The sequence below is a fragment of the Physeter macrocephalus genome, unplaced genomic scaffold (genome assembly GCF_002837175.3).
Source record: "Physeter macrocephalus isolate SW-GA unplaced genomic scaffold, ASM283717v5 random_40, whole genome shotgun sequence".
In the NCBI taxonomy this organism is placed as follows: domain Eukaryota; kingdom Metazoa; phylum Chordata; class Mammalia; order Artiodactyla; family Physeteridae; genus Physeter; species Physeter macrocephalus.
In genome coordinates, this window is record NW_021145326.1 from 67,299 (window position 1) to 93,161 (window position 25,863).

Genomic DNA, 25,863 nt, shown 5'->3' on the forward strand with positions numbered 1-25,863 from the left:
TGGAGTCCCATCTTATCCTCCAAAATTAACTATAGTCAGGTTACCAGTTTACCTGTGCAGTTTGTCTCGGGAGGAGAGTGATGGTTGGGTAACATTTCTTGACGGTGAGAAGGGTTATCTGGAATGATAAGGTTTGGGAAGGAGGTTCGATTACTGTAGCTCTTAGGCTGGGCCCCAGGATAGAGCCAGAAATCCAGATTAAAAAAATTTGCTCAACTGGGCTCCTGGGAGACTACCACCACCGGTCGGAAGACCCCGGTCCTATGTCTCGGAAGACTAGGAGGGACCGGGATTCTGACGCGAGGCCTGCTGGGAGGTGTAGTTCGTTAATTGAGGGAAGTCACGTGGGGAAGGGGCGGTACTTGGCTACTGAGACTGAGTTAGAGGTGTCACGTGGGGCACTTCCTTTGCCTTTGATCGAGACGCAGGCGCAACCCTCCTGCTGCTGCGGGGATCCTTGTGACCCTTCCGCCGTGTAAAGCCAATCCGTGCACAGAAAAGCGGGGCGGACCGAGAGGAGCGGAGGGACCTCTGAGAGCCGCGGCCGCCGCCACTGCCGCGGCAGGGGCGTGGAGGGCAGGGGGCGGCCCAAGCCGAAGTTGCAAACATGGCTCAAAGCAGAGACGGTGGAAACCCCTTCGCCGAGCCCGGCGAGCTTGACAACCCCTTTCAGGTGACTTGCGCCGGCCTCTTTGGGGCAGCTGGGGTGATTTCTCGAGTCTGGAGGGTCGGGCTAACTTGTATTCCCGTTCGTGACATTTGATCCGAAGAAGGGCCGCCACGTGGGAGTGACGACTACTCCAAACCAGTGAGCATCCTGGGGGGGCGGGCCCTGCCCCTTAAGGAGCTGGTACTGGCGGTGTGGCGTGAAGGATTGGGGGCAAATATGGGGACAACAGCGTGGCCCCCAACCTGCAGTCCTTGGAGCCACAGCAATTGAGAAGAGGCCCCTGTGAGTTCCCTCAGAGGTACCAGGTGCCAGCTGAGCCCCAGATCTTTGCCCACAGGACCCAGCTGTGATCCAGCACCGACCCAGCGCGCACTATGCCACGCTTGACGTCTACAACCCTTTTGAGACCCGGGAGGTGAGATTCTGGGAGCACGGGCGGGCGAGGAAGGGTAGGGTATGCTAACAGGCCCACTTGGTTGGGGTATAGGGGACTTTTTTGCACTCAAAGGAAGAAACACCGTGATCTTAGCTCCCTGAGAAAGATCAGTCTGCCATGGGATGCCAATCCTTCTAAAGACACTAAGGCCAAGGATCCATCGGTTTGAGCTCTAAATGTCAGTCTTGGGAGGACCTGGAGTCTGGCAGGGCCTGATGAAGTCCCTGTCTGGGGAGCCTTTTTTGAAGAAGAAAAGGGATGGGGCCGGTTGGAGTTGCGGAGAAAACAAACTATGTTTAGGTATACAGTTAGAAAGCAAGGGATGAAGAAGACTAGACCTGTTTGTCTCACTGCAATAGAAAAAGGTAAGAGTTTTTAAAAGTTTAAGAAGGTTGATACGGTAGATGAGTGCTTTGAGTCCTGGCTAAGGAACTCGATGTGAGGGGTTATGAGGGCTGCTGCAGGTTGTAAAAGAGTTCTCTGATACAAACACAAGAACTAGCTTTCTAACAACTGGGGGAGGGGCTGCCACCTTAGGTAATGAGTTCTAGGTCTAAAAGTATTCAAGTAGACTCTAGATTCCTGTGTTGTGAAGGACTAGATGATCCCTAAGGTTTTTTTCCAAACTCAACAGCCACCACCAAGCTATGAGCCTCCTGCCCCTGTTCCGATAGCTCCACCCTCAGCTCCCCCTTTGCAGTCTTCGAGAAAGCTCAGCCCCACAGAACCCAAGAACTATGGCTCCTACAGCACCCAGGTAAAGGGGGTGTATGGGTAGGGGTTGAGGAGAGGGGCCAGCCCTGGGGTTCAGGACTCACATTGCCCTCTGCTCATACTGCTCAGGCTTCAGCTGCAGCAGCCACAGCTGAGCTGCTAAAGAAGCAGGAGGAGCTCAACCGGAAGGCAGAGGAGTTGGACCGGAGGGAGCGAGAACTCCAGCATGCTGCCCTCGGGGGCACAGCTAGTAAGTGGATCCTTGATAGGGTTGGGAAGGGCATCTGACAGGTTCGAAGTCTCAAAAAAGGACCTCAGAGCATGGGCACTGGAGCCAGATTGCTGAGTTTGAATTTGGGTGCTATGTCTTATTAAGGGTGAGCTCTTAGGCCAGTTATTTAATCTTGAATGTCTCAGTTTCCTCACTTGTAAAATAAGAATTATGTTTGTACCTGTTTGACAGGATTGTTGTGAGGGTTAAACAAAGTCATCTATACAAAATGCTGGGCACAGTGCTTAGAAGTTGTAAGTCATAATAAATACAAGTCCTAATAAACACTCGGTATTAATATAACTTTTGCCACTTGCCCTTGTTTCTTTGAACCCTCACATTGGAAACAGAAGAGAGGACCCGGAGGTGAAAGGAAGGGGGAGTGATTTGTTGGTCTCTGTCTCATTTGTGAGATCCTCCTGCTCTTTTTGTGCCTTACAGCTCGACAGAACAATTGGCCCCCTCTACCTTCTTTTTGCCCAGTTCAGCCCTGCTTTTTCCAGGATATCTCAATGGAGATCCCCCAAGAATTTCAGAAGACAGTATCCACCATGTACTACCTCTGGATGTGTGAGTAGTGAGAAGCCTTTTTGAAGGAAAAGTACAGGTAGTAACTTGTACATCTTTCTTTTCCTGGAGCCCACTCACCCAGAACTAGACACTTCATCTATCCTCAGCATTTGAGTTTAAGTCTCATTTCTCCAGGAATCTTCCTGGATTACTCCTTTTATAGTATTTAGAACTTATTCTCCAGCCTTCTAGCAAATGTATGTTCTTGCCCTCTCCCCCTTCCCCCTGTCCTTATGCATAAACATATTCTGAATCCTTTAAATGTCTTTGCCAAGGGGATCACACATGATTGAGATTTTCTAGTTCTGTCTCCACTGCTGAGGATCCTGTGAAGGCAGAAGCCGCCTTCCTCTCCTTACTCTGCCACATTTGGTGAGGGCTGTGGGGTGGGCTTCTAGGGAAAGGAGCTTTCACTGACCCATCATCCTGTTCCTCTAACCCTTAGGCAGCACTCTGGCTCTTCTCCTGAATTTTCTTGCCTGCCTGGCCAACTTCTGTGTGGAGACCAGCAATGGCTCAGGCTTTGGGCTCTCTATCCTCTGGATCCTCCTTTTCACCCCCTGCTCCTTCGTCTGTTGGTACCGCCCCATGTATAAGGCTTTCCGGTAAGAAGGGGGAGTGGGGATGGTGGCAGGGAGGGGACTTGGATGTGTCCCATTCTGCTTCTCCAACCCTAATTCTTTGCCTACACTTCCCTTTCTTTCTCTTTGCAGGAGTGACAGTTCATTCAATTTCTTCGTTTTCTTCTTCATTTTCTTCGTCCAGGATGTTCTGTTTGTCCTCCAGGCCATTGGCATCCCAGATTGGGGGTTCAGGTCTGTGAGGCTGCCATCTACCTTCACCCCTTCCTCCCACTCCTGTAGACCAAGTCAGCCTTGGGTACTGGCATAGGAGTTGTTCAGAGAAAGGAAATGTGGTTTTTATCCTTGGGAGGTGCTAATTTAACCAGAGAGACAAGATGTCCTCCATGATAGAGAGCCCAGACACAACTCTCAACAGACATAGATTAAGGGAAAGATGGCTGTGGTCAATCTGAAGAGGCTTCCTGGAGGAGACATGTGTAACCAGGGTTGGAGAAGAGGAAGAATCCTCAACAGAAAGGTGTGTTTGGAGTGAGGATGTCTGGAAGAGCTTGGAGAGCTGGGAGCTGATCGTTCAGAAGCTGGGATTAAACTGTGAAGAGAGTAGGTGTAGCTTGGGATTGCGGTGCATGGAAAGCTGCCAGACTGACAGGAAAACGGCCCCTGGTGGGAAGACATAACCAGCAGAGAAGCTGGGGGGACAGAGACCCAGCTGTGAGCAGCCCCTCTTCACTTCCACATACTTTCTCCTCCTTACAGTGGCTGGATCTCTGCTCTGGTGGTGCTGAAGGCCAACCCAGCTGTAGCTGTGCTCATGCTGCTGGTTGCCCTGTTCTTCACTGGCATTGCCGTGCTGGGAATTGTGATGCTAAAGCGGGTGAGGGGCTGTAGGTGGGGCCAGGAGAGTGAGATCATGTGTCCCTAGGGGCATGGGTGGAACATTCAGGAGCAACTGGGGAGGGCCAGGCTGACGGATGGGTTCTCAGCTAATGGACCTGGGAGGCGGGTGTTGTGGGGTATATGTGGGTGTGGGTTGATAGGGAGCCACGAGGGAAAAGCTAGAGCTGCAGGCTGGTGAGTGGTGGTGATGGCGTTAGATTGGAGTTGGGTAACAGTGGCCAGAACGTGCTGTAAAGTCTATGCCTCTACTTGCAGATCCACTCCTTGTATCGCCGCACAGGTGCCAGCTTTCAGAAAGCCCAGCAAGAATTTGCAGCTGGTGTCTTCTCCAACCCTGCGGTGCGAACCGCAGCTGCCAATGCAGCCGCTGGGGCTGCCGAAAATGCCTTCCGGGCACCGTGACCCCTAACTGGGATGCCCTGGCCCTGCCACTTAGGGGAGGTGACCTAGCCCCCATCCCCGAGGTCTCTGGGACTTGATGAGACGTCACTACTTGATGTCTTCACTATAGTGCCCCCAGTCCCACAGCCATGACTGCTGAACCTGACTTAAGGGTGTGGGGAGCCTAGTGTGACCCAGTCACTGCTTCCCTCCCACTCCCCTTCCCCCAATCACGCCACACTGCTGCCACCTCTACACACCCCAACCCAGCTTCCTTCTGCTGTGCCAAGGCTGTTGCTTCGGTTATTTAAATAAAAAGAAAGTGGAACTGGAACACAAATCACACCGTTTCCGGAATTTTAATGGGAACTAGGCCTTATGGAAGAGAAAGTGGAGGGGACTAGAATGGAAGCAGAATGTGGACTCCAGAGGGAAGGTCTGACCTGGCCTTAGTGTAAATGGAGAGCTCTCCGGGATGGGACAGGATGGGACAGCAGAGCCCGATGGCAGGCCCAGGAAGAGGGGGGGAAATCCACGGTTGGGGTGGAATCGCGGAGCTGCCAGGGAGCCCAGCTCCCTACCCCTCTCCATTAATGACAGGGAAGGAGCCGCTACTTCTGCTGGGATCACAGCAGGCCGAGGGGCCTGAGAGGCTGGGTGGGGCTCAAGTGGGAGCCGAAAGCGTTGTTAGCTCCGGCGGCCAGATCGCCCTGTCACCCTGCCTCCTGCTCCCTCCCTCCCTCTCCCCTTCTCCCTCTCTCTCCCTCCCTCCCTCCCTCCTTCCCTCTCCCCCTCCCTCCTTCCCTCTCCCCCTCCCTCCTTCCCTCTCCCCCTCCCACAGGGTCTCTGGCGGGGACTACAACTCCCGGGTTGCGCCGCGCTGGCCCTCGCTCCATGCCCCTCCTCCCGCACCATCCCATCCCCATCCCCCGCCTCCAGTCCCGGACCTGCTGCAGCCGAGCTGGGGGAGCGGGGGTGTGGTGGGGAGGGGAGCGGGGCTGGCGACCCAGGAGGCGGCGGCGCCGCCGCAGCCTCTCCCCACCAGGCAGCCTCGGATCCCACTGGACACTGAGGGCACACCGACCGCGCCTCTAGAGTCACGCCGCCTCTTCCCTCTTCTCTAGACTTCTTTCCCATCCTTCTCGCCTTCACCCTTCCCACCCTTCCCTGGGTTCCGGACCGCCGCCCTCTCTTCACTCCCGGACCGGCCCTTCTCGGCGCCTCTCTTCTCTAGGGAGATGCGATGAGCCGGTGCCCCCGCGTCCTCATCGCCGTCCCGGGCACGGTGCCCGTCCAGTGCCCGTGGTGGGGAGGGAGCACTCCGGGGCCCCTCCGTGACGCCCCTCCCTTGGCCCCCTCCTCAGCTGGAATCCCTGGGCCATGCCCCAGGGGACCCATCCAGGAGGTGGGGTCTAGAGCGAGGGGGGTGGAGAGGAGGAAGGACGGGGCCTCGGGCGCCTCTGAGATGCTCCCAAGCGTCAGGGGGGGCCGAGCGAGGCTCAGGCAACCGGGCGGCAGGCATGATGCCCTCGCCTAGTGATTCCAGCCGCTCGCTGACTAGCCGGCCCAGCACCCGGGGCCTTACCCACCTCCGCCTCCACCGACCCTGGCTGCAGGCTCTGCTCACGCTGGGGCTGGCTCAGGTGCTCCTGGGCATCCTGGTGGTCACCTTCAGCATGGTGGCCTCATCTGTCACCACCACCGAGAGCGTCAAGAGATCCTGCCCGTCTTGGGCTGGATTCTCGGTGAGTTGGGTGCACAGTTGTTGGGTGGGGGAGGCTCCTCGGGCCCCACCCCTCCACACCAGCTGCCAGTCCAAATCCTGGTCTCTCCTCCCTCTCCTGGTCCTCCTCTTCCTTACAGAGCTGGGTGTACCCTGTGGTGAGGGGCTCACTCAGGTGCCTCCCCTGTCAGGCTGAGCCTGTGCCCACTCTATCCCCAGCTGGCGTTTTCCGGGGTGGTTGGCATTGTGTCTTGGAAGCGGCCGTTCACTCTAGTGGTAGGTGCCAGGGTCTGATGCCCACGGGGAGGCAGGTGCCTAGCACCTGAGGGGATGCCTATTTATGCCCTTGAAAAGGGAAATGACTCTCCCATTCATGCTGTCCAGGCACAAATGTCTGTGAAGGAGGGTGGCTCCATCTGCGGTAAAGGGTACTCTTGGGGTCCCAGGCCTGAGTCTGTGCCCTGTTTCCCCCAGATTTCCTTCTTCTCCTTGCTTTCGGTGCTCTGTGTCATGCTCAGCATAGCTGGCTCTGTTCTCTCCTGTAAAAACGCTCAGCTGGCCCGAGACTTCCAAGAATGCATCTTGGTGAGGATTTGAGAAAAGAGCCTGAGAGTGCTGGTTGGGGGAGGCGTGCAGGACAACCTGGGCTTGTCCTGATTCAGGCTGCCTCACCCTCTCCACTCCCACTCAGGACGGAAAGGTCTGTGTGTGCTGCCCTCCTGTTCCTCTACTGCGGCCCTGTCCAGAGTCAGGGCAGGAACTGAAAGTTGCCCCTAACTCCACCTGTGATGAAGCCCGAGGGGCCCTCAAGGTGAGCATGCACCCCCCCTCCCCCCCTCCGCCATTCCTTCTTCTCCCGCCATCTTCCTGGTTCTTACCCTTCTGCTTCCTCCTGGAGTCCTCACAGGCCCCGAGTATGTGGGATTTACTCCACCCCAGGCTCCTCTCACATCCCTCTCTCTCTCTTGCCTCCCCCAGAACTTGCTCTTTAGCGTCTGTGGGCTCACGGTTTGTGCCGCCATAATCTGTACTCTCTCTGCTATTGTTTGCTGCATCCAAATCTTCTCCCTAGACCTTGTGCACATGGTGAGTGGGGAGCCGGGGTCAAGGCCAAGAAGGTAGGATGCAGGCAGGGTGTGTGTGCTGGGATTGGGCTTGAGGGGTGATGGTTACAGTGCTGACTTTTGAGCACCAGGGGCTGTGGGTCACCTATTAGGCATGTCTGTTGCAGGGATATTTAGGGGGTCCAAAGGAGGGTGAGGAGGGAAATGACAGGGAGTAAGAGAAGTATGTGATGCGAGTTTGGGGGCATTGAAGAGTGGGACTAAAAGTTGGGCGGAGTCAGGAAGGTCTTAGATGGGGGTGGGGATAATGGGTTGATGCTCTGGTGGGGACAGAGAACAGATAGTGATTCTGGGTGCAGAAAGGTCCATGTAGAGGAGGACTTTCTAGATGGGCAGGGCAAGAGCTGAAGGTCCTCGGCTGGGGCAGGGTTAGAGGAGGAACTGGTTTTGGCAAAGGAGCCAAAACTGAGATTCTTGGAGGGGGTGGGGCAGAAAATGTAGATGAGAGAGGAGTTTGGGAGCCAAGGAGCTGTATTCCCAGAAACCAAGTTTGCTGACTTGCTTGCTCCCCAGCAGTTGGCCCCTGAGCGCTCAGTCTCAGGCCCTCTGGGGCCTCTGGGCTGTACATCCTCGCCCCCAGCCCCTCTCCTACACACCATGCTGGACTTGGAGGAATTTGTACCGCCTGTGCCCCCACCGCCCTACTATCCCCCAGAGTACACCTGCAGCTCAGAAACAGATGCACAGAGGTGAGGCCAGGTGGAATCTGTGGGGAAACTAAGGAAGGTGACTGGGGCTGAGGCCGGGGATTGGTGGGGAGGGATCTTTTTGGAATAGGAGTTCTTTCCCAGGCTTTGACCCTCTCTCTCATCCTGCCAGCATCACCTACAATGGCTCCATGGACAGCCCGGTGCCCTTGTATCCTACTGATTGTCCCCCTTCTTATGAGGCCGTCATGGGGTTACGAGGAGACAGCCAGGTGAGAGCAGGGCTTGGTGTGGGCTGGGGAGTCAGAGATAGAGCCTGAAAAGCTGGGTGAGCTGCTGTCACTGGATAAAGATAATACTAGTTCTCATGATCTTTATAGCACTAGCACATTCACTGTCATCTTTGATCTGCCTGAGAGCTTGGCGAGGTGGGTGGGGTAAGAACTATTATTTCCATTTTACAGATGTAGAAACTGAAGCCCACATAAGTGACTTGAACAAAGTGACAAAGCTGGACTGGAATCTAGGTCTCCAGAGCTCTGTCCAGCCTATGGGATGGCCTAATCAGTGTGTAGGTTTCGACCCTTGACCCTTGTGTCTTCTGCAGGCCACTCTGTTTGATCCTCAGCTTCATGAGGGCTCCTGCATCTGTGAGCGAGTGGCCTCCATTGTAGATGGTGAGCAGAAGGTGGGGAGGGTGGACAAGGTCTGGGATGCCTGGGATAGCAGAGCTGGGTGTAGGGGGCAGAGGGGGAGAGACGAGGCCGAGTTGGTGGTTGAGGGACAAATGAGGGCTGGGGCTACTTGCAATCTTGGGCTTAGTTGTCTCCTCTGAGATAAAACTGGATGCAGGATGGCCCGCAAGAGGCTGGGCCTGAGAAAAGAGGAACCGCCTGGGCCCGGCCAGGCTGGTGCTACCCGGCAGCCCCTACCACCCACAGTGTCCATGGACAGCGGGTCTCTGGTGCTGTCAGCCATCGGTGACCTCCCCGGGGGCTCCAGCCCGTCGGAGGACTCGTGCCTGCTGGAGCTGCAGGGCTCCGTGCGCTCCGTTGACTACGTGCTCTTCCGCTCTATTCAGCGCAGCCGCGCCGGCTACTGCCTCAGCCTGGACTGCGGCCTGCGGGGCCCCTTTGAGGACAGCCCCCTGCCCCGGCGGCCCCCGAGAGCTGCCCGCTCCTATTCCTGCTCTGCCCCCGAGGCCCCACCCCCGCTGGGTGCCCCTGCAGCTGCCCGAAGCTGCCACCGGCTGGAGGGCTGGCCGCCTTGGGTGGGACCCTGCTTCCCCGAGCTGAGGCGGCGGGTCCCCAGGGGAGGCAGCCGGCCAGCTGCAGCCCCTCCCCCCCGAGCCCCGGCTCGCCGCTTCAGTGATAGCTCAGGTTCCCTCACCCCACCGGGGCACCGGCCTCCTCAGCCGGCTCCCCGACCACCGCTGCTGCTGCCACGGTCCCACAGTGACCCGGGCATCACCACCTCCAGCGACACCGGTGAGCTGCCACAAGGTTCAGGAGAGGGCAGGCACTGAGAGTAGAGGGCCAATGATACCCACCAGGATTTGGGACACTGTTGAGGTCCCTGGGGAGGAAGAATGGGTGAATTCACTCCTGCAGTAGACACTTCTTATGTCACCTCCTAGAAACACATCAAGAGCTTAGTGGCTAAAAGAAGAGGATTTGGTTTTTGGAATGCAGTCTCACAGTTCCCAGCTTGGGCTAGTTACCTACCCTCTTCAAGCCTCAGTTTCTCACCTGTAAAACAGGTATAATAACAGTACCTCACCATAGGTACTGTGGAGTTACTGAGGAGAGATGCAGGTCAAGTGCTTAGCCCTGGCACAGAAAGTGTTTGTCATTACCAGTATGTGCCAGGTAACTGGAGAGGCTGCAGCAGGGCACGATAGCGCCTTAGTCCCTGATTTGGTGGATTGTACCATCTAGTTGCTGGCAGACCTGAGCAGAGATGATGCCCCCTTGGTTGGGAATGGGGTGTGGAAGCTGGGCTTGAGTTCTCAGGAGGGCCGTGAGACTGGCGGGCGCATCTACTGAGCGCTCCCACTCAGTCCCTGTCTCTGTCTTCCTTCTCAGCTGAATTCAGGGACCTTTATACCAAAGTGCTTGAGGAAGAAGCTGCTTCCATTTCCTCTGCAGATACAGGTGAGGCATATGGTTGGTGCCCAAGGGGCAGGAGGTAGGGGAGTGCTGCCTGGCCTTCTCTGCACCTCCCATTCCACCCGCTCTCCCTCCCTCTCTCCAGGGCTCTGCTCTGAAGCCTGCCTCTTCCGTCTAGCCCGTTGCCCTTCCCCCAAGTTGCTACGTGCCCACTCAGCCGAGAAACGGCACCCTGTGCCCACCTTCCAGAAGGTCCCCCTGCCCTCGGGCCCTGCACCTGCCCACTCCCTGGGGGACCTGAAGGGCAGCTGGCCAGGCCGGGGCTTGGTCACTCGTTTCCTCCAGATGTCTAGGAAGGCCCCAGACCCCAATGGGAATGGAGCCCATGGACATAAGCAGGTAGAGTGAGGGGATCCAGGGAAGACACCCAGGAAAGCCTGGTGCTTCAGGTGGGGCCACACTGATGCTCTTTCCTGTGGCCCCATCTAGGTGCCCCGGAGCCCATGGGGCCGGCCAGGCCGAGAGAGCCTCCACCTTCGCAGCTGTGGCGACCTCAGCTCCGGCTCCTCCCTGAGACGCCTCCTGTCTGGCCGCAGGCTGGAGCGCGGCACCCGCCCCCACAGCCTCAGCCTCAATGGGGGCAGCCAGGAGACTGGGCTCTGACCTGGGCGTCCTCCCACACTGAACAGATCCAGATGAATGCTGGGGCCACAAGCACCAGCTGGTTGGGACCAGCAGCCTCCAGCACCCCCTTGCACTGGCTGATACAAAAAGAAACCTGCTGAACACCCCCAGAAGTATCCCTTTCCCTCCTACCTCTAGGGGCTCCTGCTGCTTGCCTCTGCCCCTCCAGCCTGGGGAGACCTTCTGTCTTGCACTGCATGGGTGTTCAGGCTGTGCGGAGAGATGCCCCTGCTTACAGCATTGGAGGAGGAAAATAAAGTCCTGTTCCTCCAGCATGAGAGTAACTCTCTGATTCACCACGGGCCCTGTGGCCAGGGCAAAGGCATGTCCCCGTTGTTCAAGCACAAGGGGCTATATGCCTGTGCAATGGGGTGGTGAGGCATGAAGGGTCAGAAAAATCTGGGTGGCCTCTCAGCTCTGCCACCTTTAGCTGCATGATCTTGGGCAAGTTATTTAACCTCAATTGCCTGATCCATAAAACATTGTGAGGACGAAAGTTTGTAAAGCTCTTAATACACTAAGTAAGGCTTCAATAAATTTCAATTTTCCCTTCTCTTCTGGTTCATTCTTTGTCACCATTGAAATTTGTTCTAGCATCTCTCATAGTTATGAAAACTCTCAAGACGCTGATATCTATTTCCAGCTACCACACAATATCTCTGCCCCTTTTCATAGCCAAACATTTTTTCTCTTCCTTCCTTCTACTCTTGAACATCCATTCTCTCCTCGCCCATTCCCATCAGGCTCCTTCCCCTACCTCTCCCCAGGCACTGCTCTTTTTTTTTTAAATTTTTTAATTTTAATTTTATTTATTTATTTTTGGCTGTGTTGGGGTCTTTGTTGCTGCACGTGGGCTTTCTCTAGTTGCGGCGAGCGAGGGCTACCCTTTGTTGCGGTGCCCAGGCTTCTCATTGCGGTGGCTACTCTTGTTGCAGAGCATGGGCTCTAGGCACACGGGCTTCAGTAGTTGTGGCTCGCGGGCTCTAGAGCACAGGCTCAGTAATTGTGGCGCACGGGCTTAGTTGCTCCACGGCATGTGGGATCTTCCTGGACCAGGGATTGAAACTGTGTCCCCTGCGTTGGCAGGCAGATTCTTATCCACTGCACCACCAGGGAAGCCCCCAGGCACTGCTCTTGACAAATTTTTCAGTAAGCAAAAAAGTTAGACCCACTGGCCAATTCTCTGCCTGCATTTCACTTGACCTCTAAGAAGCATTTAACCCAGATAATCAGCACCTTTCCTCTTGAATTTTTCCCTTTCTTGTCTTTGAAAACATCATACTCTCCTAATTTTTCTCCTACTTTACTGTCTTGGTATCATTTGTCAGAGTTCACACCTCTGCCCAACCACTTAACACTGGAGGGCTCCAGGGCGCTCCCCTTGGCCCTCTTCTTTTTTCTACCTCCAGTCTGTAGGTGGCCCTATCAAGATCCATGGCTTTAAAGGCCATCTATGTGTTGGTGGATAACTCTCTCCTTTACCTCTCCATGAGCTCCAACCTCCAATTTGACGTCTTTGCTTGGATATTGAATGGCCCTCTCAGACTCAACATGGCCACAATGGAACTCTTGATTCCCACCCCAGCACCTGTTCCTCTTCCAACATTCCCATCTCAATAAGTGGCACCATCACTCACCTAGCTGCACTTTCCATAAGCTTGGGAATCACCCTCATTTATTCTTTTCCCTCATCCAACACATCTGATCCTACCCCAAATTCATCCATGTCTCACCAGCTACCTAGCCCTAGTCATCACCCTCTCTCCCACCCTCTTGATCTATTTCCATTCTTCCTACAATCCATTTTCCACTCAGCAAAGTGATAAGAAATCATGTCATATTAAAGTTCTGCCTAAATGTACTGGCTTTCCACTGTATTTAGAATAATCTCCAAACTCCTTATGAAACTATGGTCAGGTACAACCTGGTCCACTCTGCTTCAGCCAAACTGCGTTGCACAAGGGCCTTTGCACGAGCTAGCTATTCACCAACACGAAATTCGGTGCCCTATACCTGTTGCTTTCACCTAATTCGGGTCTTAGTTCCAGTCTCACGTTTTTGTTGAGCACTCCCCATTCTATCATAACGCCTTGTTTTGAACACCTATCACTATCCAAAATTACCTTGTTTTTGTTTTCTGTGTCGTTCCACAGAATGCAAGCTCCTGAGAGCAGGGGCTTGCTCATTGCACTGGATCTAACACTTAGGAGGTCCTCAACAAACTCATTAAGTTATTAAAAGGCAGAGTGGGGCCTTGTAAACAGCTTGGAGACCCTATGACTTTAGGGATAGCCGTGGGGCCCTACAGGAGAGGAAGGGGGTAGGGAGAGGCACTGCCCATAGATGGCGTCTGGCTGCAAGGCTTCTTGAATAATTCACCATCATAACAACCCAGCTTCAGGGAGGGAGAGTTAGGGCGCAGCCAGAACGACAAAATGAGGTAGCAGGGAGTGGAGATTGGGATTCCCAACGGGGCAATTTCTGGGCACTGAATGTTCCCTATCCTGAGGCTCCCAAAGGAGGAAGTTCAAGAATCCATCTCAACGTCCGTAAGCTTGACTCACTGAAGGAATTCAAACTCCCCCAACCCTTAGGGTGTGCTGGCGAGTGTAAAACGAGGCGCATGCGCGCTTCTCGCTTCCCGCGCCCTCTTTCCGAATAGACCCCCGGATACGCTTGCGCCCTATTTGGGCTACGGCTGGTCAGCGAAAACAGTCCGTCCCCAGCAAAACCAATAAGACGTGAGGAAAGGGCATGCGTCCCGCCTCCTGACGATTCGGGGGTCTCCCTTCTTGAACTAGGCCCCGGCCCCGCCCCGCCGGCCCTGCGCGTCTCGCGGCTGCGCGTGGTGGAGTGAAGCGTAGCTCTGCTGAGACCCCTTCTACCGCCCCGCCCACCCCGCTTTGCAGGCTGCTCTGGGATTTCCCTTCGCCTCCGTTTGGGGCTGCTGTTTCGCTTCGCCGACGGTAGGCGTAATGGATTTTGCGCTTTTTGGATCTTAACTCTCCTTTCCCTGCGTGTGCACTTCACCTTTTTATCATCATTATTATTAATTGTAGGGATGGTTGTATTTTACTAATGAAGAAGAGGGGGAAAATCTTCAAATCCTCTTCTACCCACTAGCTTTTTTGAGGGGTGGAGTGGAAAGAAAGTCTATGTAATTTATCCATTCTTCAATCATCCGACAGATGTTCAGTGAGCACGGGACGAGCACCGGGTGCTGTGCTACGTACTGGGGATACAGACTGATCCCCGCCCTACTGGGCTTTCTCACTGACAGATCAGCAGACAAAGGAGTTAGCAGGCCACTGGGTGCTATAACTGACATTAAGCCATTTGTACAATTAATTACAAATGTGATAAGAGCTACAAAGGAGATGTAAGGGCTCCTCACACACAGGAGGGGTGTGTGTAAAAGGAGAGAATTTCTTGGAGAAAATGACATGAGCTGAGTTCTGAAAGAAAGATGAATAGGCATTACCTAGGCTAAATGGAGGTGAAGAGTGATGCATACTAAAGAAGAGCCTTTGGGAGGATTCTGAGGCAGAAAGGATGTAGAACAAGGGGGCCAGTCTGTGGCAGGCTGTAATTGGAGGCTGGTCTCCGTCGTGCGCCTTACAGTATGATTTCTACACAGCAGCCAAAGTGATCTTTTAAAAATATAAATCTCATGTTGTCACTTCCCTGCCCCAAACTGTCCAGTGAATTTCCATTTTGGAACAAAATTCAGACTCCTCACTGTGGCCACCAAGGCCCTGCAGAATTTGACCCCCAAGCTTTTACTCCAAACTCACTTCTTACCATTGTCCCACTCACTCCTTCTGTCCAGCTTCCTTACCCTCTTTTTTTTTAAGATTTTTTTTTTATGTGGACCATTTTTAAAGTCTTTACTGAATTTGTTACAATATTGCTTCTGTTATATGTTTTCGTTTTTTGGCCTCAAGACATGTGGGAATCTTAGCTCCCCCACCAGGGATCGAACCTGCACCCCCTTCATTGGAAGGCTAAGTCTTTTTTTTTTTTTTAATTAATTTATTTGTTTTTTTTATTTTTGGCTGCGTTGGGTCTTTGTTGCGGTGCACGGGCTTCTCTTGTTGAGGAGCACAGGCTCTAGGCACGTGGGCTCAGTAGTTGTGGCATGTGGGCTCAGTAGTTGTGGCTTGAGGGCTCTAGAGCGCAGGCTCAGTAGCTGTGGTGCACGGACTTAGTTGCTCCACGGCATGTGGGATCTTCCCAGACAACGGCTCGAACCCATGTCCCCTGCATTGGCAGGCGGATTCTTAGCCACTGAGCCACCAGGGAAGTCCCTGGAAGGCTGTCTTAACCACTGGACCGCCAGGGAAGTCACCCTTCCCCTTTATTTTGTTTCATAGTTCTCACGGCCACCTGAAATTACCTGTTTTTTGTCTTCCACCACCACTAGAACATAAGCTCCATAGGGCCAGGGACTTTATAATCTTATTCATTACTGTATCACCAGGGTCTAAAACAGTGCCTGGCACATAGTAGATGCCCAATTATGATTTGTCAAATATGTGTCTTGGGGAGCACATAGCAGGGGTGCCCAGCTCATTCAGGGGTGTCAGGAAAATGGTACTGACGGTAGGGACATTAAGGCTGAGGAGTTAATGATGAAAAAGAATAGTTATTCATTTTTTTTCAAGAGAGGAGAAGAAAATAGCATAGAGCAGAGAGGCAAGATGGAATGTGGCCTATTAGGCGAAATGTGATTGGAACATATGGTCCAAGTGGAGAGGTGAGAAATGAGACTGGAACAAAGATGCCAGGTCCCGGTAGCCCTCTTAAAAGGTAGTGTGGAGCCATCAAAGGATTTTAGGAGGGAGAGTGGTAGCTTCAGAATTTGTATTTTAGTTAGACCATCCAGTTCTTGGAGAATGGATTGGAGAAGAAAAGTAGAGTGTAGGAGGCCAAGCAAGAGATGTTTCAGCAGTTTAGAAGAGAATAGACAGGGAGAAGGGTACAGGGAAAGGACAGAGTCAAGGATGAGCCCTAGGTTCTGTGAGGAAGAGGTTCTATTTATGGGGAAAGAAAACACAGGAGGAAGAGTGGGTTTGGCTGGAGGAGATGATGCTCTCATGATGGTCCTGCTGAAGTGTCTGTGAGACACCAGAGGAAAGGTCTGGAGGGCAGAGTCACATCACATAGTCCATCCCAGGAGAAGGCTTGGGATTGGAAGTGGAGATTGTGGAACCAGAAAACAACTAGAAGGTTAGTCAAAGCCATGGGTTATCTCTGTGGAGAGAGCATGACGTATGAGAAGAGAAGGCCTAGGACAAAACCCTAAGGAACAGACAGAAAGAGGACATGAAGCCTGCAAAAGAGAAGGAACAGCCAAAGAAGTGGGAGGACATCCAAAGCAGCAGAGTGTGGAGTCATGAAAACAAAAGAGAGTGCTTCTAGGAGGTAAAAAGTCCAGTCAAATAAGGGCTGAGTGGGGACTTCCCTGGTGACACAGTGGTTAGGAATCCACCTGCTAATGCAGGGAACGTGGGTTCGAGCCCTGGCCCGGGGAGATCACACATGCCACAGAGTGCCACAACTACTGAGCCTCGTGCCACAACTACTGAGCCTGCGAGCTACAACTACTGAAGCCCCCGTGCCTAGAGCCCGTGCTCCGCAATAAGAGAAGCCACTGCAATGAGAAGCCAACGCACCACAACGAAGAGTAGCCCCCACTCGCCGCAACTAGAGAAAGCCCTCACACAGCAACAAAGACCCAGCGCAGACTGAAATAAATAAATAAATAAATTTATATGGAAAAAAAAAAGGCTGAGCACTATTCATTGGACTTAGCAACAGAGGGATCATTAGTGACCTTGGCAAGAACAGTTTTGGAGCCAGGAGGGTCCAGTATCAGCCCGTGGAGTGTAGGAAGTGGAGAGAGGACTCATCAGGTGTAGCAACTCATTCCAGAGGTTTGGCCCTGAGTAATATTACATGTATTGTTACATGAAATCCTCATAACAACCCATGAGGCAAGAGTTTTGGAGATGAGAAAACTGAAGCTCTGAGAAGTCAAGTAACTTCCCAATATCTCAGTTCTAGTGAGAAATGAAGCAAGGATTTCAATCCTGTATAATCACTCAAGTGTTCATGCTGAAACACCCTTCCTTATTGCCTCTTCTTGAGGGGAACAGGAGAGAAATGGTGGCGGCCGGAGGGAGAAAGTTTGGAGGTAGAGGCCTCGCACAGAAGTCTCCTTCTACTGTACCTGGAGGGAAGAAACAAAGCCTGGATAACAATAACAGTAATAATTCCAGCCATCTATATGGAATTTTACAGTTCACAAAGAACACCTCAGATTTTTTTTTTTTTTTTTTTTGGCTGCGTTGTGTCTTTGTTGCTGCGCGCAGGCTTTCTCTAGTTGTGGTGAGCGGGGGCTACTCTTCATTGTGGTGCGCGGGCTTCTCATTGCAGTGGTTTCTCTTGTTACAGAGCACAGGCTCTAGGCATGTGGGCTCAGTAGTTGTGGCTCGCGGGCTGTAGCGCGCAGGCTCAGTAGTTGTGGCTCACGGGCTTAGTTGCTCCATGGCATATGGGATCTTCCCGGACCAGGGCTCGAACCCCTGTCCCCTGCATTGGCAGGTGGATTCTTAACCACTGCGCCACCAGGGAAGTCCCTTCTCAGATATTGTTATCTTCAATGAGCCTCATTACAGCCCTGCATGGGAAGCTCAGAACAATAACGAATGTGCGAGCAGGCTCACAGTTGTTCAGTATTTGAAACATACTTCCTGTTGCCTCCACCAAATCGCCTTAGTTAGGTCTCATTCTCACTGTAATAGTCTTGTTCAGAGTTAACCTCATTCTTCCTGAAGTTCACCACTCCTTTGCTTCAAACCACACCAAGGACAGTCTCTGAAACACTGACAAGCAGGACCTTAAACAGCGAGAAGGTGCAGTTGGTAACTTAACCCATTCATTCATTCAGTAAACTTGAGCCCTGATTCTGTGCTTGTCTCTAAGTGAAGAGTTTTAAGGTTTCAGAGAAATAGTAACCATGAGATTTGCCCTGTGACCATTTATAAACTTACAGAAGACTAAAAATATGCAACTGAAATATCTGGGAGACTGTATGACATGATGGCTAAGAGCTGCTTGGGCTTCAGAGTAGGACAGACCTGAATTTAGGCTTGACTCTGCCACTCACTTGACCTAAGTCAGTTTTCTCGTCTGTAACATGGGGTTGTCAGGCTAATGCATGTAATAAGCACTCATGAAAGACTGGCTGTTGGTATCTTGAGAAAAATTATAGGAGAGAATGTGAGGTACAAATACTTGCCATTTGCACTGGGCTTTACAAGCATACTATGGTTATTGTTTAAGAGTTGGTTAATCAGGGACTTCCCTGGTGGTCCAGTGGCTAAGGCTTCATGCTCCCAATGCAGAGGGCCCAGGCTCAATCCCTGGTCAGGGAACTAGATCCCATATCCTGCAACTAAGTTTCCGCATGCCGCAATGAAGATCCCATGTGCTGCAACTAAGACCCTGTGCAGCCAAATAAATAAATAAATATTTTTTTAAAAAGAGTTGGTTAATCAAACTAACTTTATTGCCATAATCATTTGGCAACATATACATGTATCACATCATCAGTTGTATGCCTTAAACTTACACAGTGTTATGTCAATTATATCTCAATAGAGCTGAAAAAAAAAGTTGATTAATCAGATGAATCCAAGGGTGAAGCCACACCCTAGCAATTAAGGGGCAGAAGGGTCTCACTGGAGAAACAAGTCATTTGGAGTCAGTAATCAGGAAGAGTGGTGTATCTTCAGATCAGAAACCAGAGCTGAAAGGACAGGTTCCAGGTTGACTGGTAAGGTTTATCCATTCATTCATCTCTTGAGTATTTTTTGAGCACCTACTCTGCTATGCATGGCATAAGAGTGTCTCTTAAAAAAAAAAAAAGAGTGTCTCTCTTTGACTTGACCATGGAGGTGACAGTGGGACTGGGAGGAGGCACCCTCCTTGGGGAGTTGATCTGAGACCTAAAGAGCAAGGAGCCTGTGACATGGTACTTGCCAGGCTCCAGGGCTGGGGTTTGCTATCTGAGCCAAGCCTACAGCTCGTCACAGGGCTGGCTGAAGTGGGATCAGAACTCTTGTGCTGGGTCAGCCAAACTATTTTTGTATTTCTGCTTTTCACTTAAATTTATTTCCCAGTTGTCCTCCCTTGGTGTTTAGCTAAGTCTTTTTTTTTTTTTTTTTCAGCTAAGTCTTTTAAAAGTGCTGTGCAGGGGCTTCCCTGGCGGTCCAGTGGTTAAGGCTCCGCACTTCCACTGCAGGGACACAGGTTCGATCCCTGGTCGGGGAACTAAGATCCCACATGCCTTGCGGCACGGCCAAAAAAAATAAAAGTGCTATGCAAAGGGGACCGAGGAACGCATTTGTGGCCACCTAGTACGTCCCTAGTGGCTACTGCAACCTGGGCGTTTGAGGTGACTGCCCTAAGGGCAGTGCTTCTCAGTCGCCCCCTAGAGGGCATTTTGGAAACGTCTCTTTAGTGGAGACCAGGATTAGGAGGCACTTTGAGGATTTAGTGGAAGGAGGACAGGAAAGGTAGACCATCTATAACATGGAGGACAGTCCTGCACAAAGAAGAATTGTCTTTCATTCTACTTGACTTTGGAATGTTCCGCTCAACAATATATACAAAGGGCTTCCCTGGGGGCTCAGTGGTTAAGAATCCACCTGCCAATGCAGGGGACACAGGTTCGTGCCCTGGTCCGGGAAGATCCCACATGCCACGGAGCAACTAAGCCCGTGTACCACAACTACTGAAGCCCGCACGCCTAGAGCCTGTGCTCTGCAACAAGAGAAAACCCCGCTTGCCGCGACTAGAGAGAGCCCATGCACAGCAACGAAGACCCAATGCAGGCAAATAAATAAATAAATTTATTAAAACAACAACAACAATATATGCAAAATAAAATCAAATATAAATCAGCAGGACTTCATTATATAATAATGCAGAAAAGTTTTACAAGGTGTTTTTTTGTTTTTTGGAACAGCCCAATTTAGGAGGAGATCATTATGGAGAAGGAAGCTTAAATAAAATACATTGTCTTGACATTATTGCATCTGTCTACTCAGTGTATTAGAGCACTTCCAGCTATGCAATATACTTCGTTTGAAAGAGTTTCAGGGCTTCCCTTCCCTGGTGGCGCAGTGGTTAAGAATCCGCCTGCCAATGCAGGGGACACGGGTTCGTGCCCCGGTCTGGGAAGATCCCACATGCCGCGGAGCGGCTGGGCCCGTGAGCCACAACTACTGAGCTTGCGCGTCTGGAGCCTGTTCTCCGCAAAGGGAGAGGCCGCGACAGTGAGAGGCCCGCGCACCGCGATGAAGAGTGGCCCCCGCTCGCCGCAGCTGGAGAAAGCCCTCGCACAGAAACAAAGACCCAACCAACACAGCCAAAAATAAATATAAAATAAATAAATTTTTAAAAAAAAGACTCATGATCTATTAAAAATAAATAAATAAATAAAAATAAAAGAGTTTCAATGCAGTAGTGTACCTGCAAAAGCAATGAACCAAAAGCAATTTACAAAATTTACAAAAGAAATTTACAAAAGCAAGTATGTATTAAAAGTAAAGTTTTTTTACTAGCTTCATTGAGGTGTAATTTACATACTATAAAAGTTTCTCCTTTTAAGTGTACAATTCAATGATTTTGAGTAAATTTACAGAGTTTTGCAACAGTTAATCTCCATTCCCACTCCAGCCCCAGACAAGCACTAATCTATTTTCTGTCTCTACAGATTTGCTTACTCTGGAATTTCATATAAATGGAATCACACAATGTGTGGTCTTTTTTTGTCTGGCTTCTTTCACTTAACATGATGTTTTTGAGGTACATTCATATCGTAGCATGTCAGTATTTTGCTCCTTTTTATTGCTGAATAGTATTCCATTTAATGAAATACCACAATTTGTGTATTTATTCACCAGCTGATGGACATTTAGTTTGTTTCCATAAATAACGCTGCTGTAAATATTCATGTGCAAGTCTTCGGGTGGACTAATGTTTTCTTTTAAGTAGATACCTAGAAATGGAGTTGCTGGGTCATATGGTAACTCTATGTTTAACATTTTGAGAAACTGCCAAACTGTTTTCCAAAGTGGCTGCACCACTTTACATTCCCACGGTAACATATGAGCATTCTAATTTCTGCACATCCTTGCTAACACTTGTTATTGTCTGTCTTTTTGATCATAGCCATCCTAGTGCATATGAGGTGGTATCTCATAGTGGTTTTGATTTGCGTTTCCTTAATGACTAATGTTGTCAAGCATCTTTTCATGAGCTTGTTGCCCATTTTTATATTATCTTTGGAGAAATATCTATTCAAGTTCTTTGCCCATTTTTTAATTGGGTTATCTTCTTATTACTGAGTTATAAGAGTCCTTTATATATTTTGGATACTAGGCCTTTATCAGAGATATGATTTGAAAGTATTTTATCCCATTTTGTGGGATGTCTTTTCACTTTCTTGATGACATCCTTTGAAACACAAACATTTTTCATTTTGATGAAATCCAATTTATCTTTTTTTTCTTCTGTCATTTGTGTTTTGGAATCGTAAATAAGAAACCATTGTCTAAAGAGATTCTGGACTTAAGCTATAAGAAAATGAGACTTCTGGGAACCTTGGGAGGAAGTAATAGTATTTACGTATGGGAGGGACATGACTTATTGGAAGCCAGGGGACGGACTATGGCAGATTGCCTCCTTGATGGCCCCCAAATGATCCCCACCTCCTGGTGTTTACACCTTTATTTAGCCCCTCTGCCCCACACACATCTGTATAGAAGACCTGTGTAACCAATAGGATATTGTGAAAATGATAATGTGTGACTCCTGAGGCTAGGACCTTGTGGCTTCTGCCTTACTCTCTCTTAGATCACTCACTGGAGAGGAATCCAGCTGCCATGTTGTGAGGACACTCGAGCAGCCCTATGAATTATTCCACATGGTAGGGAACTGAGGCCTTCTGCCAACAGCCAGCCCCAGTTCACTACCTATGTTAGTGGCTTAACTTGGAAGCAGAGCCTCAGCCCAGTCAAGCCTACTACAGATGATAGCAGCCCTGACCAAAATCTTGGCTATAGTCTTTTGAGAAGCCTCAAGTCTGAACCATCCAGATGAGCCACTCCTGAATTCCTTACCCACAGAAACTATGTGAGATAACAAATGTTTGTTGTTGCCTAAAACAAAAGAAAAAGAAACCACTGGCTAATCCAAGGTCACAAAGATTTACTCCTAGCCTTCCTTCTTCCAGAAAATTAAGAGTTTTAGCTCTTACATTTAAGTCTATGATCCATTTTGCTTTGATTTTTGATTATGGAGTGAGGTAAGGGTCTAAGTTTATCTTTTGTTAAAAAAATAAATTTATTTATTTATATATATATATTTTTATTTTTGGCTGCTTTGGGTCTTCGTTGCTGTGCACAGGCTTTCTCTAGTTGCGGTGAGCGGGGTTTTCTCTTGTTGCGGAGCACGGGCTCTAGGTGTGTGGGCTTCAGTAGTTGTGGCACACAGGTTCAGTAGTTGTGGCTCATGGGCTCTAGAGTGCAGGCTCAGTAGTTGTGGCTCACGGGCTTAGTTGCTCCGCAGCATGTGGGATCTTCCAGGACCAGGCGTCGAACCTGTATCCCCTGCATTGGCAGGCGGATTCTTAACCACTGCGCCACCAGGGAAGTCCCTAAGTTTGTCTTTTTGCATGATATCCAGTTATCTCAGCACTGTTTGTTGAAAAGACTGTCCTTTTCCTTACTGAATTGCTAAGGCCTAGTCAAATAGTGAATTTGTCAAGACATGTGGAATGCACTGAATCTTATTCATAAAGATTGACTTTTAAGCATTTTGATTTATCATATATTTTATGTTTTTGCAGCACAATAATAATTACATATTGTAAAAATGACATGATGAAACTTACATATTGAAATTATTAATTCATGGGCTGTTTTTGCTTCTGTTAAATCCTAATTTATTCCATTTAGGTTAGTACATATCTGACTATTTTATAATGTCTTGTAGGTAATCATGCCTAAGCATTTACTTATTGAAAACATATTTTGCTATAAAAAATAGTCCCATTATCTTTCCTTTATATGCCAATAAGGCAACTATATTGATTCTCTTAAATCGTGTGTGTAGGTAAGTCATATTATCTATACGTTCATTTCAGGATAATAGAGAGTATGTGAGGAAATACTTTTTATGAAAAGGGGTGCTCAGGCTGTTGGGCTGAGATCTCCCAGGACAGGGAGAGTGAAGCTTGGGAAGAGAGGCAGACCTGCCTCTCCCCAGCTGAAAATCAATCCATCTTGCCCAACCTGGGAGTCCTGGATTCTGTTTCATTATTGACAAGTTATCCCCTGACCGATGCCTTTGAAGAACACAGATCCAGAAATGTTGCCACGTAGCCAGCACTTCAGAAGCCAACTTGGGCTTCATTTTGAGCAGGTAAAACACGTGTAGAAAACATGGGACGATTTTAAAATAATACAAAACAAACGCTGCAGACCAGCACAGCAGCTTTTGAAAATAACCAGCGGCTAATGTAGCATTTGGCACACTGGAGGCACCCATCAAATGTGTGATGTGTGTCATAGGACCCTGGATACAAATTTTATCGGATGCAAGTCCGAGTACCCAACGCGTAGTGAGGCCAAACAATACCAAAACGTCGGAGTTTGGAGAGAGAAAGGTTTATTGCGGGGCCATGCAAGGAGACAGGTGGCTCATGCCTTAAAAACCCGAACTCCCTGAAAGAAAGCTTTCAGCAAAGCTCGTTTATAGGAAAGGTGAGGGAGGGCTGTGGTTAGCCGTCACAGACCTCTTTGGCGTGAGATCCTTTGTTTTTGAGGTCAGGTCACGGTCAGGTCACAACATTCCTGTAAACCTCTACCAAAACAAATGTTATTCTCTGTTCTGACGAGAAAGGGCAAGGTCCCAAAGGCTCAACCTTTACCCTGTGAGGTCCAGGCCCTGGCTAGAGGAGGGGGTCCTTGTGAGGGCCAGTTATCCTGCCTGGGAGCATTCATCCAGCCCCTGGTCTGGGTCCTCCCGCCAGTGCCCAGGCCCGGCTGAAGAGGCAGATCTCAGCTAGCAGCACCCTCAGGGCCAGGTCCCCAGACCTGCCCAGCCATCATCACTGAGGGAGCCAGGTGCCCAAGGACCCAGCGGGCCCTCAGGCTTTTCATTTACACCGGAGAGAATGATTTGTATAGGATCGATAGGAATACATGTTGTAGCAAATACCAGTCAGGTGAATTCCCAGCTCACAACAATTGCCCTTCTTTGAGAATAGCGCCAACCACAGAGGTGGACCTCAAGTAATGATGTGCAGTGTCCTTGCAGCTTAACCTTGACCTCTGGCCACCTCCTAGTGGGAGACAACTGATCTAAGCCATACCAGTTTTAGAAATGTGAAGGGAGAGACTGAAGCTGGTTGAAGCTGTTACCTTTTTTAAAAATTTTATTTTCATTAATTAATTAATTAATTAAAATTTGTGGCTGCATTGGGTGTTTGTTGCTGCGTGCAGGCTTTCTCTAACTGCGGAGAGCGGGGCTCTTCGTTGCAGTGCATGGGCTTCTCATTGCAGTGGCTTCTCTTGTTGAGCATGGGCTCTAGGCATGCAGGCTTCAGTAGTTGCAGCACACGGGCTCAGTAGTTGTGGCTCACGGGCTCTAGAGCGTAGGCTCAGTAGTTGTGGCGCACAGGCTTAGTTGCTCCATGGCATGTGGGATCTTTCCAGAGCAGGGATCGAACCCGTGTCCCCTGCATTGGCAGGAGGATTCTTAACCACGATGCTACCAAGGAAGTCCCTGAAGCTGTTACCTTAATGGCAGTGTCCATATACTGCAGTTGCTGAGGCCTCCATGGCCTGGGACCCATGGAGACCGCCACTGCCATTAGGCTGCACAGGCGGGGATGGGGGAGAGGTTTGCTGCTGCTTTGAGGCCTGGACCCGGCCAATGGGTGGCCGTGGTGAGGGCTTGTAGCTCTGCGGGACACAGCCCTCAGCCTGTCCCTGGGCCACCCCAGCTCACCCGCTGGCCCCACGGCTGGAGGGTCTGGAGGGTCCCGGCGAGAAGGCCGAGATCTGCCTCGGCCTAACCCACTCTCTGCTGAGACGACCACTGCCAGGCTGACTGTTGGCGGAGCGGGACCTCTAACCGCGGCGCCCAGGGTCTCACGCTAACAGCCGCGAGCTAAGGGGCCGTGTGCCTGCCCCGCCTCATTACAAATCCAGGTTCCACCGCTGAGTAGTCAAGCGACTTAGGGCAAGTTCATGACCTTTCAGAGTCAGGTTCCTCATCTCTAAAATGGGGAAAATAATAGTATCTGCCACGTGAGAATAAAATGAGACTATGAACATAAAGTAGCGCAGAATAAGTTCTCAATAAATATTAGCCCTTATTATAACCAACTTTATTTAGAAAATAAAATATAAAAGCCTCAAGGGCAAACCACATTGTGAGAGAAGAAACAAGACACTCACAAACTCTGTGCCTGCAGAGGGAAACAGGGAGGGGAGTGGGGCTCTAAGGCCAACAGAGCACATAGCACAGGGAGATCAGCTCAGTGCTTTGTGACCACCTAGAGGGGTGGGATAGGGAGGGTGGGAGGGAGATGCAAGAGGGAGGAGATATGGGGATATATGTACACATATAGCTGGTTCACTTTGTTATACAGCAGAAACTAACACACCATTGTAAAGCAATTATACTCCAATAAAGATGTTAAAAAAAATAAAGCCAACAGAGGAGGTAGGGGCAAATGTAGTATGTACTTAATATCAATAAATATTTGTGGGGGCTTCCCTGGTGGCGCAGTGGTTGAGAGTTCACCTGCCGATGCAGGGGACACGGGTTTGTGCCCCGGTCCGGGAAGATCCCACATGCCGCGGAGCGGCTGGGTCCGTGAGCCATGGCCGCTGAGCCTGCGCGTCCGGAGCCTGTGCTCTGCAACGGGAGAGGCCACAACAGTGAGAGGCCCGCGTACTGCAAAAAAATAAA

The 25,863-nt window shown here is 50.6% G+C and overlaps 3 protein-coding genes across 8 annotated transcripts in view; all 3 read left to right on the top strand.

Annotated features, from left to right (window-relative positions):
* The first annotated feature begins 395 nt into the window (after positions 1 to 395).
* On the top strand, positions 396 to 4,863 carry SCAMP3 (secretory carrier membrane protein 3). Its single transcript, XM_007108865.3, has 9 exons — positions 396 to 673; positions 1,008 to 1,085; positions 1,741 to 1,863; positions 1,950 to 2,070; positions 2,533 to 2,661; positions 3,107 to 3,266; positions 3,375 to 3,476; positions 4,002 to 4,119; positions 4,398 to 4,863. The coding sequence occupies exons 1-9, from the start codon at positions 608 to 610 to the stop codon at positions 4,542 to 4,544; spliced, it is 1,044 nt and encodes a 347-aa protein (XP_007108927.1). The 5' UTR covers positions 396 to 607; the 3' UTR covers positions 4,545 to 4,863.
* Positions 4,864 to 5,528: 665 nt separating this feature from the next.
* ENTREP3 (endosomal transmembrane epsin interactor 3) lies at positions 5,529 to 11,352 on the top strand. Of its 6 annotated transcripts, none has more exons than XM_007108874.4 (12): positions 5,531 to 6,268; positions 6,466 to 6,522; positions 6,721 to 6,831; positions 6,938 to 7,057; positions 7,225 to 7,332; positions 7,884 to 8,059; positions 8,190 to 8,289; positions 8,625 to 8,694; positions 8,959 to 9,504; positions 10,102 to 10,170; positions 10,271 to 10,524; positions 10,615 to 10,876. In XM_007108874.4, exons 1-12 carry the CDS (start codon positions 6,044 to 6,046, stop codon positions 10,786 to 10,788), a joined length of 2,010 nt encoding a protein of 669 aa, XP_007108936.1. In that variant the 5' UTR covers positions 5,531 to 6,043; the 3' UTR covers positions 10,789 to 10,876. The 6 variants fall into 6 exon arrangements, with proteins under 6 accessions (XP_054938183.1, XP_007108938.1, XP_007108936.1 ...); XM_028483531.2 differs by having other exon boundaries at positions 10,304 to 10,524; XM_007108875.4 differs by having other exon boundaries at positions 7,887 to 8,059.
* Positions 11,353 to 13,628: 2,276 nt separating this feature from the next.
* GBA1 (glucosylceramidase beta 1) overlaps positions 13,629 to 25,863 on the top strand; it is a 24,640-nt gene continuing 12,405 nt past the window's right edge. The window contains exon 1 of the mRNA XM_007108879.3: positions 13,629 to 13,775. The gene's annotated coding sequence lies outside the window, so the exon portion shown is untranslated. The remainder of the gene's footprint in view (positions 13,776 to 25,863) is intronic.